The sequence below is a fragment of the Nelumbo lutea genome, chromosome 4 (assembly GCF_056320005.1).
Source record: "Nelumbo lutea isolate HS-2025 chromosome 4, American lotus-T2T, whole genome shotgun sequence".
NCBI classification, from domain to species: domain Eukaryota; kingdom Viridiplantae; phylum Streptophyta; class Magnoliopsida; order Proteales; family Nelumbonaceae; genus Nelumbo; species Nelumbo lutea.
The window spans coordinates 88,044,077-88,061,874 of record NC_142687.1 but is presented as its reverse complement, the minus strand read 5'-3'; the positions used below and the strand labels follow the sequence as shown (position 1 = coordinate 88,061,874).

Below are 17,798 nucleotides of genomic sequence, written 5' to 3'. Positions count from 1 at the left end.
TTCCCTAAGCTATCTTCGCATCAGCCTCCTTAGGCGCCCTCCTCAACACATCTTGTGCGTCCTTGACATCATGGACGTGGTCCTTCAATTTACGGATAGTGTCGTCTCTCTCCTCGATGTCGCGCTTCAACTTGGCCAACTTCGCCTTTAGCTGGGCATTCTCTATCTCTCGTGACTCATAAAATCGTCGCAACCTATAGAGGCGATCGACAAGGCCGATGACCAAACAAATCGACTACAAGGCATCGAATAGTTAGTACAAAAGAAGAGAAACAAAGAAGAACAAGTAAAGCCAAACTTACCATCATGACTTGATCAAGATTTGCACTCTCCAGGAAGTTGTTGGTGTGGCTACTAGCCTCCTTCCTGATGTTAGGGAGCATCACACCCCGGACAAGCTACTCGTCCACCCCCTCCATCTCAAGGGTGTCCTCCGATCAAACTGATCATTGAGGCACATATATGCCGACCGTGCCCTCAACCGAAGCGTGTTCCGAAATGTCTCCCTTTGCGACGAGGATTGCCCGAGTTAGATCGTGGCCTCCTCGAAGTCAACCACCACAACATCCTTCGTCGATCTCAGCCTCTTCTCCTGTCAAGGCATGCATTAATCCGAGTGGTGCTGGAGCTCCATGGCCCTAAGCTTTGCACCCAAGGTCCTAGCCGTCTGTGCCTTCCTCGCGGTTGTAGCCTTCATACGTCAAGCTCTCTCCTCAGCACCACCCATGTCTAAATCTACACAATTCACCACAAAGTCATAACCAAATGAAAACAAGTGAACCGCGCAGCCCATGGACCGGACTGGGATTGATCAGCCAAAGGGCACATTAGCCCAGCCAAGGTCAACAATTAAGACAATGTGTACTCCTCAATGTGCACCTGCACTATCCTACTTACAACAACTATCTCCTCCTTCAACAGCTCAGCTTGGGAAGGACCCTTATCCTTGGTCCTCAGAGCGAATAGGGCAAGGGAGAACGACTGATCTCTTCGACACTTAAGAAAGAAAAACCCTCTTTCTAATGCTTAATGGAAGAGGGAGCCCCAATGAGCACCTTGGTGTTTGGCTTGGCCAACAGGTATTGTACCCCTACTTGTGTTTCTTCAAGTGGAGAAAGTATCTAAACATTGGCAGGGTAATCTCAATATTCTCAAGAGTGTAGTAGCAGAGCAGCCCGACCAGGTACCAAAACGAGTTCAACATCAACTGAACAGGCAGGACCAGATACCACCTCAAGTTGGCCACTACCCCAAGATCTAAAGGGAACCAAAGGTTGGCTATCAAACTATGAATGTACACACAAATCTCCTCGGGGTGGGCCGAAGTGGCCCTCTCACCGATCCTAGGACACCTCAATTTGTTTTCCTCAAGAATGCGATACACCTTTCGAATTCAAGTCAGTTCGATTGGAAAAAGACTACACATATCCGAGGCAAACCACTCCCCAAATCTCCCCTTGACGGATTGCTCTTCCGACTCCACATCAACTTCAGCAACCTCGCCGGCACCAGTCTCCCGGGCACCAATCTCTTGGACCTCATCATAACCTCAGTCACCTGGCGCCAAGGACTACCCTCACTCTCATCCTCCGAAGTGTACCAAGTGAAAAGGGAAGACAAGGAAGATGTGGTGGAAGACATCTTACCGAAGAAAAAAGAAGTTCGAGACACTTAACATATCAAGCAAGGGATGTCAGCCAAACTCCAAGGCACAGGCTCTTCCCAAATGGAAAAGTGAAATGGCTCGCCTACCCCCTTTTTATAAAGGCAACCAATGGTCCAGGTCAACAACGCCGATTCAACGTTGTGCTTCGCACACACATGACCTCAAAAGACCAAACGATGCATTTGTCGACTCGTAACGAAAACAGCATGAGTGTTGATCCAATCAGTTTTCCCAACAAATTGGGCTTACCCTAGGCCAACCAATTCGAAAAAATTAAAGTTCCTCAACCAAAGACCACAGAACTCTTCCACGCTTAGCCATGACCGAGCACTACACTCCTTGACTTTGGAACTAGGGGAGTGGTGTTCAAGTGATGGTTTAGTTGGCCAAGGAAGCCATGTGGCAATTTCCATGGCTGCCCCCCTTCTTAGGCTATGTCGACGACATGCGTAATAGAAGAGTACAACTAAGGAGTGTCCTGCACAAACAAGGAAGCGAACTCCGCCCGGGAAGAGGAAACCTCCTGAAGACCTCAACGAACAACCTCACCCCAACAACCCTGGGAGCCCTATCCATCTAGGACATGGACACCCAACTATAAATAGGTATTCCCCGCTCGAGGTAAGGGACTTTTGGAATAACATATTAAACAAACCATGTAGCCTAAAGGTATAGACAAAAACTTGAAAGAAAAAACTAAAGTTGGCATGGTTGGACGTGGACCAAGTGTAGTTAGTTGAACATAAACCGTGTAGCCTAAAGGTATAGACATAAGCTGACTGACTAAACCAATAAATTGACCCAAACCGATCCTTCATGTTTAGGTCGGTTGGTTTCAGTTTGATGATTTAGTAACCCAATCAGGTCGGGTTGGTTGAATAAAATGTCTTAAACTGACCCAACCTGACCCATGAACAACCCTAATTAGGACAACCTATGGTTGAGGATGGAGTCAATGGGATCGATTCTTGGGTGGTTGGTAAGCTAGATGTGGGCATTGAGTTTGGTTACGAGATCTATCTTGGGTGTCGACATGGTAGGGTTTAAGTTAGCTTACATGGACTTTCAGCCAAGGGGGTAATTGGAGTCTATAGGTGGTTGGACCTACATTGGCTATGATTTCACAAGGCCCCTCATATTTTCTCGCAAGCCTAGGATGTACTATTTGGAAAAACCTAAGGCAATGGGCATGGAGTTTAACTAAGTCTAGGTCACCTACTTGGAAATTTTTAGGTCTTCTACCCAAATCGACCCATTTCTTCATTCTTCTGGTTTCTTTCTCTAGTGAGGCTTTGGTGAGGTCAAGGTAATCTTTCTACTCCCTAGTGAAGGTAAAGGCTTAAGGGCTTCTTCCTTGGTGGTCATTGTCAATGGTGTGCGGATACCTTGGTAATTGGTTATTGATGGCTTCAAAAGGACTCTAGTTGGTGGAGGAGCTCTTTTGTGTGTTGGCAGAGAATTGTGCAATGTCCAACAATCAACCCAATTCTTTTATATAGCTGAAGCAAAATGGCAAAGGTACTTTTTGAGGAGGAAGTTCATTCTCTTTGTTTGCCCATCTGACTCTAGATGGCTGCTCCTAGAGAAGTTCAAGTTGAAACCAAGAAGCTTGAATAGTTCTGTCCAGAAGGCACTAGTAAATCAAGGATCTAGGTTACTAACAATGTTCTATAGCACTCCCCAATACTTCACAACAGGCTTTAAGAAAATATATGTTGCGCCTTTAGTAGGGTGCTTTGGTATTGGGATGAATGTAACATACTTGGAAAATCTATCAACAACAACAATGATTGATGCATAATCTCCCACCTTGGGAATGCTATTGATGAAATCCATGGAAATGCTCTCCCAAGGTCATGAGGGGGTTGAAGAGATTGTAGAATTCCAAGTAGCTTAGCTCATTTTGGATTGTCTTGCTAGAAAATTAGGCATGTCCTTGTGTACTCTCAAACATAGTCCTCCACTCGGGACCAATAGTAGGCATGTTGTAGAAGGACCAAGGTATGCTGCCACCCTGGATGTTCTGCCCATAAGCTGTCATGGCATTCACATAAGAGAGTTTTCCTCAAGTCTTCAACTCTTAGTACAAACATCTACCTCCCCTTTGTCAAAAGAAGGCCTTCATCGACCCAAAATTGCCTAGCCTTCCCTTTTTAAGTCATTGTCAATAAACTTTGAGCTATGAAATCCTTCTAGAGTCTTTTGGTGCGATCAATGAGGTCCAGTTTGATTTGGCTACTAGATGGACGCTTGTCCATGGATAAAGTTGCTAACTCGGCCTTTTTGTTAAGTGCATTGGCAACTCTATTCATCGGCCCTGGCTTGTACTCTAGAGTCATGTCAAATTCTTCTAAGAAATCTTGCCATCAAGCTTGCTTAGGGCCCGACTTCTCCTGTGACTAGAAATAACTGGTGGCTATGTTGTCAGTCTTAACTACAAACTTAGAGCCAAGCAAATAATGTCACCATGTGCGAAAGTAATGGACAATGGCAATCATCTCCTTTTCCTGTACAATGTCTTCTTAGTATCATTCAGTTTGTGGCTCTTGTAGGCGATAGGGTGTCCTTCTTGCATCAAGGCCCACCAATGGCAAAGTCAAAAGCATTTGTGTGTAGCTCATTGGGCTTGCTAGGATATAGCAAGCCAATGACTGGTTTTGTAGAGACACCTTGCTTCACGTCATTGAAATCTATTTGAAAATTTTAATTCCAAGCCCAAGTGTTTGTCTTGTTTAGTAGGTTGGTGAGGGCAATGACCAAGGAAGGTGCGAAGTTCTGTGACCCTGGTGGGCAGATTCTATTCTTGAATGAACTTGACTTTGGCTAGATCCGTGTTGATTATGCCTGCTTAGATTACATGACCCAAAATTCCACCTATTTTATGGCAAAAGAACACTTCTCCTTCTTAACAAATAGGTTGTTGTCTCACAAGACTTGGAAAACAATGTGGGTGGTCAACATGTTCCTTCAAGGTTCTACTATGGATTACAATATGATCAATATATTCAATAACAAATTAATCTAAATAAGGATAAAATATTCTATTAATCATAGTACAAAATGTGGTAGGAGAATTAGTGGGCCCGGAGGGCATTACAAGAAACTCATAGGACTCATATATGGTTACACAAGTGGTCTTGTGTTCATCGCCTTCTTCAATGCGAACTTGGTAATGCCCTGGCCTTAAGTCTAGCTTGGTGAAGTACTTGGCCTGACTGAGTTGATCAAAGAGGTAGCCCACCAGGGGTATAGGATACTTATTCTTGATAGTAAGCTTGTTGAGGGCCTAGTAGTCAACGCAAAGCTGAAGAGATCCATCATGTTTCTTATGAAATAGAAGTGGTGCTCCAAAAGGGGCCTCGAAAGGTTGAATAAATCCAACATTCAACAACTCATTCAACTTCTTTCGGAGCTCGACCAACTCAGGAGGAGACATTTCTATAAGGTGGGTGAGTTGGTGGTTTGGCGCCAGGATCTAATTTGATCTTGTGATCAAACTTCTCTCCTTGGGGGAAGCTTCTTGGCAATTTAGAAGGCATGGCATCCTTGAATTCATCTAGGACTGTTGTAATTGTTGGAGGGAGACATGGTTGGTTGGTTGGTTGGGTAGGTTAGAGTCCACCAATGTAGCTAGGTAAGTGGTTTCTCCTTTCTGCACTCCAATTATGAGCTGCAATGCTGAGAGCATCTTGGGGGGTAGTCTTCATTTCAGGCACCCATCAGTATCATGCAAGGAGCCTGGTCATTGAATATGCACACTAAATTGAGGTAGGGCATGGGCACCACCTTCATTTGAGTCAAGAATTCCATGTTGAGAACAACCTGGAAATCATCCATGGGCAAAACAAAGATGTATATCTTTCCTTCCTAGTCACCAAATTACAAGACTACTCCACAAGCGACACCTTATATGGGTTTGACATTAGAGTTCACGACCTTCATCCAACCAACTTCCTTGGTGGGGGCAAGTCCAAATCTAGTTGCCTCTTCAGTAGAAACAAAGTTGTGTGCAACACCTGTATCCACCATAGCATTTGTGGGTGTACTATTTAGGCAAATCTCTGCATACATCAACCCCTTTTGCTTGAACTTTGGTGCTTTCTATGAGCTCTTCTTCTTATTCATTGCATTGAGTCTTTGTAGAGCTCCCATCCTTGCCTCTTCTGACTCTTTCTTCTTATCGTTGTGTTCATCATCACTAAGCTTGGCAAGCAAGGCATTCAACTTCCCCTAACTAGGATGTGAAGGGATGGGAGATTCATCATATGGATGGTTGAACCCTGCAGGAAGGTTGGGCGAAATTTTAAAAATTTCTTTTCTCCCATTAGGGAATCACATTCTCTAATTTAGAAAACTGCATTTTCAATGTTCGTTCTTGAATCCAAAACCGGACCACATCTGAAACCAAAAGGGAGGAGAGGGATATACCTTATACGAAGTAACAGTAACTCCCAATGAAGGTGTTCATGCCCAAGGAAAAGACCAATACCCGCCTCCACTGAAGATGACACAATGTGTGATAAAGTAGGATCAGTAGGATGACTCTTCAGCAAGAACCGAACTTCTTCAGCAAGAATGAAACAAGGGCTGGTGAGCATGACGTCAGATTGTTTTGTCAGCCAATAATAGAAGAGAACTCTACATATTGCTGTGGGACCCTAACATTGATCTACACATCAGCCACATGGGATCAGCCCAACCTTTGTTACAAGGCTTGGCCAAATTCACTGTATAAGACAGTGAACCCTTGAGTCCATCACCATGGGCTCTTAATGGCTCCAACATTTACACTAAATGGTTATTGGATCTGACCATCTTATGAAAACCCAATAACTGTGGGCAAATGCAAGATTAGCCTATCAGGTACTATCCTCAATGGTCTTACACTTAACCTCTTAGACCTTAATGATCAAACACTGCCCGACAAGAGAAGACCTCTCCCTCGGATGCAAGGTATAGTGTTGCACTCTTTACTCACATGGATCCCGGGAATTAAAACCTTTTGCAAACATTTTGAAACATAATATATATGTATATCTCTATATAAATATATTTTTGCAAAAATAAATTTCAACGTTTGAAATCAACTGTTGATACTTTAGGTTTCCATCAGAGAGTGTGCATTCCCTGATCATTCACTTTGTCTGACAAAGGGGTTGATCCTGTCATTATGATCACCCACTCAGGTGAATTCTCGGACTGTTCCAACATACCCAGGTTTTGACCCCCTCTAAGGATCTCACTGATTGGCATATCAAAGGCAGCCCAATCCAACACCTAGTGTAGTACCATAATCGAGTCTAGGGGTCAGGTGTAACATTTCAGTTTTTCCCATCTATCTCCAAGGTCTAGGGCAATACTATAATTTGGTCTGGTTCAGGGTTTCAAGAAAACCCACACTACATGTATCTTAGGTCTCACCCTGGTAGCTGAGATAAGCTACCCAAACCAACTTGGCAATAAATCAGTGTTAGTCTTGGCAGGATAAATTTCCCCAGATCTATCCAATAATTGTGAAGATTCTAAACTAACATGTCTCATAAGTATCCAATTTAAGGGTATTACACAAAAACACACCAAATCACATGAATCAATTATGTACTCTATTCATTTACAATAAGTGACATAATGTACATCAATCTGATTGGAGCTAAGGGCATACACTGTTTAATATGATGGTCCTTGGTCCAATGTTTTTCCTCATAGATGAAGCAAGGTGAGGGATAAGTCATCCCTCCAAATTGACTGCCCTTGTAGCCAGTCTCCCTTGGGTCTCTTGTAAAACTTGATATTTTTTTGGATTTGCTTGGCCCAGAGTCCCCCTTAGGCCCATAATAAGGTTTCTTGTTACCTCCTGCCTTGCTTTAGCTTTGATATGTGCTGGGTTTAGGGCCATCCTTGCTTGGTCGTTTGTTGTCCACTAATTGCTTGGCAATAGTCATGGCTATGATGAAGTCCTTCACACCTTGTCATTGAAGTTCAAGCTCGACCCACTATTTCAAGCCGTCCATAAATTTAAACAACAAGTCCTTGTCTGATCCGTGATCTCGAGCAATAGTGCGAAGAACTCCTTCACATACTCATGCAACGAACCAATGTGCTTTACATTCTTGAGCTTTCGATAGGCTTGGTACTCGATGTTCTCTGGGTAGAATTGACACTTTATCTTGCTCTTGAATTCGACCTAAGTATCAATGGAGCATAAGCCTCACTTTGCATTGGCACATCTCTTATGCCACCATAACATAGCAACATCAGTTAGATACATAACAATAGTGTGAACCTTGGCTGCCTCCTCAACAAGTTTAGTGGCGGTGAAGTATTGTTCCATTTGCCACCGATGTTGTCAAGTTCCTAGGCTTCTCGGGTCCCTGCATGCAGGGTAGGCTTGTGGGTTTTGATCTTTGGAGGTGTTGGAGCTGTAGGGGTGTTGGCGGCAACTGTCATTAGTTTCTTCAAAAGGGTCACTTCACCCTTCAAGTCCTCGAGCTGGGTTTGTAGGCACTTCACCAAGTCCTCTAGTAGGTTGCTTGGTCTGTTAGGATTGTCAATGGACTGCTCTTCCAATCTTTCAACAACCGTTGCCATGGTTTCAAGGTTGAGATGAAGCTCATCAACACAATCACAAGTTTCACCAACCACTACTTCACAACACATGGTGCATTTGTCCATGGCTGCAAGATTTCTCATGCTTGATAGCCTTTGAGCTGATGCCTTTCTCTTTAGGAGAGCTACCTCTAGGATCGTCACCGTTGTAGACCTGTGAGATCCCTTCTTGTATTTCGGCTTGAGTCTCTCGTTTCTTCATCTTGTTGGCATCAGTGTGGGGCACGTCGAGGGACTATGTGGGCTTGGCAGTTACTAATGTCAACCGCGCTCTAATACCAACTCATACGGAGCTATGTGTTGGGGCCCTGTGCGACACTCGATTGTAGTCGAGAAAGCCTATGAAGTAAACAAAGCAAGTAACAAGGCAACAACAAACACACACAAATTAGATAAAAGTCTCTTTGTATTGTATAGAATGACAACAAACACATGTGCATAAATTTGTGTCAAGGGGATCTCGTGCTTAACTCTTATACGGTCTTAGCACCACTCAATTACCACCTCTTTTCAAAGAGTAGGTTAATCTTTTGGGGCTTTGATGAAAGGATACATCAAAATGTTGAAAAATCATACTAGTATTTACAATATTGCCATTGGCATACCCCCCTTTTACAAAAAGTATACAATGACACACCCATGACACACATGACGACACTTAGATGGCATGCTGATGGTAATGTTGGCGGATGAACCGTCACAGTGGGGCACATATGGGGTGCACTCTGTGAGGCACCAATGCGAATTAATCCAATCCAATGTGATGAATAATTTGGATTATTTTGGACCTGTCCAATTCAATATTTGGACTATCCAATATGTTCAAATTGGTTTTAGTTTAGATTGGTTTTAACCCAAATCTGGTCCATTCACACCTGTATTCTTATATTTTATCAATGAACGAGATATTAACTCAATCGTAGCCCAAACCAATATAGATTCTATTAAGAATGGACTGAATCCAATAAATACTTTGGAAGTCTAGACTAGTCCAATTCTATATATCCTATTGATATGTCCAATCTGTCCATATTGGTTAGAGACACTGAGTCCAACCCATAACTAACACATTGACGTCCCTAGATGTGCAAATACAAACCATCAGAACGTGCTCCTCATAGAGACACTAGATTGCTTGAAGAAGCATAACAAGCAACGGATTGAATGCTAGTGCTCAAGCTGTTGCGCTAACGTGCAGCCAAGCAAGCAATGACTGGATTCAACACGCTGGCACGTGCATCCGTTTTGAATCTTGCTGCTCTGGCTTTCGAGCTAGCAAGCATTTATAGTCAAGCCCTTGCGTACTGTAGTTTTTCAGCTTGCTCTCGGGCAACAAGCAACGGATTGAGTGCTAGATTTCCGACGTAGATTGAAATCTTTTTACCATCTCACCCTACATAGATTTTCGATGTAGGAAGGTATCGGTACGTGTACTAACACGTCAATTGGTGCTTGACACCTATGAATTGGGATGTGTTCCTCACATAGCGCTCCTTACATCGGCCTCACAACCACATCCCACTATGTATTTGGAACATCTCCTATAAATTTCAAGTATGGGAGATGTGAATCTGGATCTCCTGCCCACAAGAAATCTATCCATGTTTACCCACATGACATCGCAACCACATATGAGAGATATCTCATCTTCCTACATAGTATTATGCACTGGGAGATGTTCCCAATGCACGAAGGTAGTGTGTTGCGGGTAGACGTGAATAAAGTTCTTGTGGGTAGGAGATCGAGAGTCGAGAGATACTATGAGGTAGTGTGTCCCGCTTGGGAATACTGTAAGGTTGGTGTGAGGAGCAGATCCGGACTCGACATCCGTAACTCGCCCTTCGAGCTGGTTCGCTCGAACCGCTTCATTATCAGTGCCTCGGGCGTCGGGCAGTTAAACTTCGAATCAATTTTCCATATAACAGCATCTTGTTGGGATGCGGACTCCCTCCCCAGGCGCAGTTTAGAGAGTAGTGATGTCTTTCGTTTTCGGCACGGGACAATAAAGCGATTGATGATTAAAAGGCCAAGCAGGAACAACCAAAAGCTATCATGCGCACTCTGTACTATAAATCCCTGGAACCTCTACAGTCCACACTTGCTACCAGTCACAGCCAAAACTGCAAGGAGCAGCTCTGAAACTAGAAAGCAAGTAAATTATTAATTTTTTTATTTTAAAAAGTTAAAACCTCATCAACTGATTGTTCACTAGCAAACCTGATTTACTTCACGAAAATGAGAAAGGATTAGGCATCTGATGCCTAGACTTTGATTGCTTCATGGATTTCTATATCTACTCATGACGTACTGTTTTATTTTATTTTATTTTATTCTTTTTTTTTTTTTTACATTTTCGTCGCCATTTCTGGGCTTTCCTAGGGTTTTTGTGATAATGTAGCTTCTTTCGTTGTCTTTGAAGGTTCATATGATAGGGCATATGCTGTGGTGCTGTCGTTGGATTGGCATTCTATGATTCTCTGGACTCGTCTATTTAGCTTTGGAAGCTCGAACTTGTAAAAATGTTTGGGTTTTCTCGAAGGCGGTTGAAACTTGGGAGGTTAGACTTTGTTTGTTTGTTTCTTTTCTTTTTTCCATCTTTGGTTAATGATTTGGAAGCTGAAGATCTATCCAAAATTTGAAGAGGCGTCAGCTGAGATGAAATGTCCACAGTGATTTTGGAGTGTTCAAGTTTATAACTTCTAAATGTCTGAACAAAATGGGTTATAAATATCAACATTAAAGCTCTGCAATTAAAACATTAAACCTTTGAGCTGCAAGAACTACAATTTTCCAAAATTGTCTTAATTATGTCCCTGAGATTAACGTATAGAAATCCTGTGTTACAGTTCAAGTAGCAAGAAATGATTTGAGGGCCCATAATTTTGCAATGGAAATTTAACATTTTCCACTTCATTTTCCAGGTGGAAATTTAACACTCATTCTTCTTTCTAATTTTTGTGCCTTGATTGCTGTGTAATTAACATTTTTATTCATATTTTTTAGTTCCTTATCGTTAAAAAATTCTATTTATATAAATATGTCTTCTTGGTCCTAGGCCATGTTGCATAGACTCTCTTAAATGGACAATGGGACATGCGTTGGAGTCTAACATTCCACAGTTTCTTGAGGGCACTTTTACATAACATTTCCTTTTTATCTGCTAGCTTAATTGACATGAATGAACTGATAAGATCAATGCCATTTTTGTATCAAACATTACTTAGTGACAAAGACAACATTTTAGACCCCTTCTTGCAAGAATATAGTGTTAGAATTAAAAAAATATGAACTTTTTTAATAGTATATACTTTTCCATAGATGTGTCCATCAATCCATGTTTTCTCATTTTGCCAAGTCAGTTTATTGGGCACACACTGGATTCCAACTTATGTGTCCGTGTCATGCAACACTGCTCCAAGTCAATTAGGTATAGGTTCTTTATTCATAATGCATGAGTTGGAGGGTGATTTGTGTGTATTCATGCAATTATAATATATGCATTTTTTTCTTCACACACATATACACAGAAAATAACTAAACAATATTCCTTATATCTATGAAGTATATTTATTAAATTGTACAATGCGATGTTTCTAATCTCATTAATATTTTGCCTCTAGGTTGAAAGTCCAGCTTTCAGATTCTACTGAGGGGACAAGAAGTCCTATAAGATCTACCAAACGCCTCAACCATTCAAATGTAAGACTTGTAGCCTAATTTTATATGGGTCCTATAGATGTGTGTTGACCTTTTAATTTGCAGGGAGAAAGTGCTGCACCTGCAAGCAGTCATTGTGACGAACTTAAACGCCAGTGTTCTGGGCCTGAAATTGACAACTGCACATCAGGGAACTCTGAGAATTGGATGGTGTTGTCAACCATAGGAGACAAGCCTGAACCCAGATTCAATGTGTTAAATATTCTTAACTATTAGCTTTAAGTTTACTTTACACTATCTTCTGTTTAACTTAAAAGCTTGTCTTGAAAATATTCTTCTAAAGGCCAAGATTAAACTTGTTTCACCAAATAGCATGCAGCAGCTGTAATTGGGAGCAAAATGATAGTGGTTGGTGGTGAATCAGGTCATGGATTGTTAGAAGATGTACAGGTAAAGGGATGATAAGTTTTTCTTGGATAGCCTTCTTTCCTCTCTCTCTTTCTCTCTCTTAATGGAGTATAATATTACTATAAATTAAAAAAGGATAGCCCAAAGATACAAAGATCGAAACATCTCTACATGGTTAATGAGCTAAAAGCCTAATACTGTGTATGCACATATACACATATCTCCTTATACAAAAAAGGACTAAACAAAGGCTTATTTACATTGGCATCACCTCTAGCTTAATGTATTTACTAAAACCTATCCTACAGTTTGTGTATTATTGCGTATTACTAAAACACTCTATAGTGACACTTTTGACCCTAACATCTGAACCAAATTAATCAAAAGAAAAAAAAAAAAAACAAAATGTTGATTTTGCCCCCGGTTTTTTTAATGGAATCTGATAAAACTTTTTTCTTGATTTTTATTCAGGTACTTAATTTTGATAGATTTACCTGGACTACTGCTTCATCAAGGCTTTACTTGTCACCAAGTAGTCTGCCACTGAAAATCCCTGCATGCAAAGGTCATGGTCTGGTATAAATCTTATAGCCTCTTATTGCTGGCTGTATATTATTGTTCTTCCACATCCTCCATATTTTTTCCTTGTGAATTTCTATTTAATGCATTTTTACTGGAATGGTGAAATGGCAAAACCTCTTTCTTCTTCCAATATCAAAAAACATAGCATTTTATTGATCAACCATTCCCTGAAATTGGATGATAACTAGCCAAGTCATGTCATACATAATGGACTAGACAGCTTTTGGAATGGCTACTGCTGAAAACTGTGGTGGTTGTTTACCTCAACTAGGTTTCTTGGGGGAAGAAGGTACTCCTTATTGGAGGAAAAACTGATCCAGCAAGTGGTAGAGTTTCAGGTGGTGTTCTTGTATCATCACATTTGGTAGTGACTTATTCTTTTTCCCTGTTTCATGCTGAATTATTTCACGTTCCTTTTGGGTTTTGCAGTGTGGTCTTTTGATACAGAAACTGAGTGTTGGTCACTTATGGAAGCAAAAGGAGATGTTCCGGTACTCCATTGAACTTAAACCATAATAACTTGAAAGCATTTGTGAACTTTTTATACAAATAAATATTTTAATGACAAACCAAAATAAAGTAAATTAGAAGGGAAGTAGTAGTAAAGAAAAGATCAACCCCTATCTAAGGCGCTATGCCATGCATCTCCCACCCTACCATGCACGTCCAGCTGTGCCTATGTAGCCTTATGTGGTAGTTGGTCCTACTTCATTGTATGAGCTTTCACATTTGGATGTTTTTCTCTTTTCCTTATTGTAATCACCTAATTTTACACATATGAGTGGATAAATTTCTTTTCATTATTATACATATTTATCATTTGTTTTTGTTTGAAAATGTATATTTACCGTTTACTATCTTAGATGCTAAATGATTTTTTGATCAATAATAGAAGGACAATATGTGGAAAGTAGGATTCAAACTTGTGCAGGCAGAGCCAATGTGGTTTCTAGTCTTAGCTGCTAAAAGAAAATTACCTTCCATTTATTTTATTTTATTTTATTCCTGTCTTATAGTTGCAGAGTTGAAGTTCAATGAAAATAATCTAAGAAACTACTTAATTAGGCCATGAAACTATTTTGGCAAAAGATGAAGAAATCAAGCAACCATGAAAACATTATTATATGAATGACATGTATAGGATGCTAATGGAGGAGAGATTAGTAACACTAATAGTAGTAAAAGTAACATTTACCTTCATAAGATTAGAACTACTAAAGCATAGAGATGCTAAATAAGATGGAGAAGGGAAAGACATTAGGACCTAATGGGATTCCAACAGAAATGTGGAAAGGTATGAGAGAGGTAGGCTTATTATGGATAATTAAGCTATTTAATAAGACGATGAAAAAAAGGAAGATGCTTGATGAATGGAGAAAGAGTACATGGTGCCTATGTTTAAAAACAAAAGTGACACAAAGTTGTAATAATTATCGGGGATTATTAAGGCTTGGATGATAATGATGATGATGAAAGTATCATCTTTTGTGATACTTATTACTATTAGTCATATGCCCTAAAACCAATAATGTGACGTTATAAAAGGGCATTTTTTTTATTCATGTTTTTGATATTGCAATGTACATGAATAATCCAAAGCATCTATATGAAGATAGTGTATTCTTAAGTGTGTTAAGAATTTAAGATATGCTTATCTTGGTACAGGATATTTATATGGTTCCTGGTTGGAGGATCATCAAGAGGCTTTGATGACCTGGATAGAATAGCACATATTAATAATTCCCATCAACCCAGGTGCAGGAGGGATTTGATCCTAAGTCTCTGCTGCTACGACTAGCAGGAGACCTAACCAACCAGCTGGTTGGCAGCTTGCAACTATTAGGCTGGCATTATCTATGCCCATTTATATACTTATATTATGAAAATAATAGAAAACTAGAGCTTAAGTTTATGCGAGTCATGGAGTGAGGTTTCCTAAAAAATTTTGTTATTTGTCATGTTTTTAACTACTGTTGATAATGACTGAAACTGAATGAGAGATGGCTAGGGGAGGATTGAAGGAGGAAGGAGATTATTTTATCATGGCAACATGCTGGAGAAGGACCTTGAAGGTTGAGGCTAAGCAGTTTCTTTTTGAAAGCTTTAGGATGAAAGGGAAGAAATATGAAAATTAGAGAACTAAACAAGGCTATGGTATTATTGGTTGGGAAAGAAACTGTAGTTTGGTTTCGGACATTCTTGGAGAAAGTAGTAGTTCAGGTGAGTGGAAAGTTAGAGTGCAAAGAATTAAATGAGGTTAATGGTAGGAGGTTTGTAGCAGAGAGGAGGAAGAACTCTAGAGGAAGGTTTGTGGCTTTGTTGGAGTTTTTTGGGGAAGGAAAAAAACAAATGGTTTGTTTCCCTGAAGGAAAGTTGGGGATTGGATGGAAAGAAGTGTCAACTGTTTTGAAGGACTTCTTTGCCCGAGAGGGATTTGGAGAAGGTAGCACCTTTGAGAAGGAAGAACAGTTACAAGTAGTGAATGGAGTTGGTGGAGCTAGAAAACAAGAGTTTCAGAAAGAGGTGTTAGATAGTTTTGTATGCCCTTAGCTTCAATTAGTTTTGATGTACTTTTGATATTTAATGTAAATAAATAAAGTACATGTTTGATTCATGTTGTGTGGTATGCTTCTGTGTAAGACCCTAAAACTTGACACTTAATGAGACTTGTGTTAGTTTTAAATGTTCACAGCCGTTGGATAAATCTGGGGAGATTTATCCTGCCAAGGCTAACACTGGTGTGCTGCCAACTGTTGGGGTGGCTTGTCTCAGCCGCCAGGGTGAGACCTAAGGCACACACAGTGTAGGATTGCTTGAACCCTTGAACCGGACCAAAATTTCAGTATTGCCTTGGACCTTGGAAATTGATGGGCAAAATTGGAAAGTTACACATGACCCCTAGACCCGATTATGGTACTGCCCTAGGTGTCGGATTGGGCTGTCTTTGATATGCCAATCAGTGAGATCCTTAGCGGGGGTCAAAACCCGGGTATGTTGGGACAGTTTGAGAATTCAGCTGAGTGGATGATCATAGTGACGGGATCAGCCCCTTTGTCGGACAAAGGTAATGATCGGGGATGCACTCTCTTTGATGGAAACCAAACTGTTGGCATTTGATTTCAATCGTTGGAATTTTGTTTTGCAAAATTTATATATATGATATACGTACTTATGTACGATTTCAAAATGTTTGCAAACGGTTTTAATTCCCGTGATCCATGTGAGTAGAGAGTGCAACACTGTTCCTTGCAGCCGAGGGAGAGGTCCTCTCTTGTTGGGCAGTGCTTGATCATTATGAGCTGAGAGGTTAAGTGTAAGGCCATTAAGGATAATACTTGATGGGCTAATCTTGCATTTGCCCACAATCCCTAGGTTTTTATAAGATGGCTTGGCCCAGGGACCACTCAGTGTAAGTGTTGGGCCCATAGGGTCCATGTGATGGGCTTAGGGGGTTCACTGGGCTTTCCAGTGAATTCGGCTAGGCCTTGTAACAGAGGCTGGGCCGAACTCATGTGGCTGATGTGTAGATCAATGCTTGGGTCCCACGCCATACAAAAAAACCCAACTAGGCAGCAGTTTGGAAGACCATTGAGCACTTAATACATATTGGGCCTAAAGCCCACTTCGATCTGGGCTGATTTGATCAGTCACTTAAGGGGGCGGATCTGAGATTAGGTTAAGCCCAAAAGCTGATCTAATCTGCAAATAAGATTAAGAGGAGTCCTAATCCAAATACAAATTTGGATAAGGGCAACTCCTAATATGATTAGGAGACTTACTTAATCACTAAGAAAGAGGAGGAAAACCCTAATTAGGTGTTTTTAGCAGAACATCCTGTATTCTTGAGATAAGATCTCAGATAACCCTAGAGAAGAAAATAGCAGTTCGCCACCTTCTTCTCTAGCATTCTCCTCCAGCGGCTGCCACCACCTTTTCTGCCAGTTCGAGTTCTCAGTTAGAGAAAATCAAGAAATGTTCTTGATTGTTCGTGTGGTGCTCATAATCTTTCATCGAGTTCTTCAGAAGAACCTGGTTCGTGGGACGAACGCTGCTGGTTCGGCTCCATCATTACTGTGTCATCTTCAGTGGGAGCTGATCTTGGATCTTCTTTGGGCGTGAACACCAACGTTGGGAGATACTACTTCTTTGGATCAGGTATAATCCCTCCCTTCTCTCTTGGTTCAAATCTGGTCTGGTTTGGTTCAAGTAAGATCATTGAATTTTGATTCTAAAATAAGGGAATGCGATTCCCAGTTGGAAGAAAGGTAGGAAATTTTTGAAATTCTCCCACCCATTCTGCATCCCTTTTGGCGTCCATAAGATGGATCCTACCATTCTTTCAAGAGGTTGCAAGTGTACAAATTCTGGGTAAAGCAGCAAAAGATTGCAGAATAGTATGCAATGAACTCAAGAATGAGTGGGAGAAAAAGTTTATAGTAACTTCTACTGTATTTCCAAAAAATTGGAGGACAGTTGCAGAAGAGTTATTAAAGAAGTTAAACTTGAACTGTACTATCATCTTAACCCCCTTTGAGTCTTGTAAGGCCTTGCTTGAGGTAATTGGAGAGGAGTTACATCTATATGCTTTGTGTTGTAAATTGCACTCAGCTTCTGTATCTATCACAAAATGGACCCCTCATTCAAACTCTAAGGATCTGCATGCAGGGGACAAAGTAATAGTTCGGATATTGGGTCTGCCGTTTCATCTTTGGACCTCAGAGGTGTTTGATTCTATAGCTGCTCTGTGTAAGGCAAGACTGGAAGGTTCCTTTGTGGAAGACCTCCATTCAGTTGCAATTTGCTTGAGTAATGTGCATTTGGAAGATATCCCTCATTCAGTAAAGTTGATGGTTGATGGAGTGTTCTCTGTAGCCTGGCT

At 41.0% G+C, this 17,798-nt stretch overlaps 2 protein-coding genes across 10 annotated transcripts in view; one reads left to right on the top strand and one right to left on the bottom strand.

Moving 5' to 3' along the window:
- Positions 1-17,798, bottom strand: part of LOC148861606 (putative serine/threonine-protein phosphatase 2A regulatory subunit B'' subunit TON2) — a 106,464-nt gene that overhangs the window by 7,174 nt on the left and 81,492 nt on the right. The gene's annotated exons all lie outside the window — the stretch shown is intronic.
- LOC148861608 (acyl-CoA-binding domain-containing protein 4-like) overlaps positions 10,286-17,798 on the top strand; it is a 54,577-nt gene continuing 47,064 nt past the window's right edge. For 5 of the 9 annotated variants that reach the window (XM_088985671.1, XM_088985670.1, XM_088985667.1 and 2 more), the window contains exons 1-8: positions 10,289-10,424; positions 10,692-10,829; positions 11,893-11,971; positions 12,035-12,181; positions 12,302-12,379; positions 12,809-12,913; positions 13,191-13,257; positions 13,349-13,410. In XM_088985671.1, coding sequence (XP_088841797.1) covers positions 10,792-10,829; positions 11,893-11,971; positions 12,035-12,181; positions 12,302-12,379; positions 12,809-12,913; positions 13,191-13,257; positions 13,349-13,410 — 576 coding nt within the window. In that variant the 5' untranslated portion in view covers positions 10,289-10,424; positions 10,692-10,791. The other 4 variants (XM_088985673.1, XM_088985668.1, XM_088985674.1 and 1 more) reach the window with 2 other exon arrangements.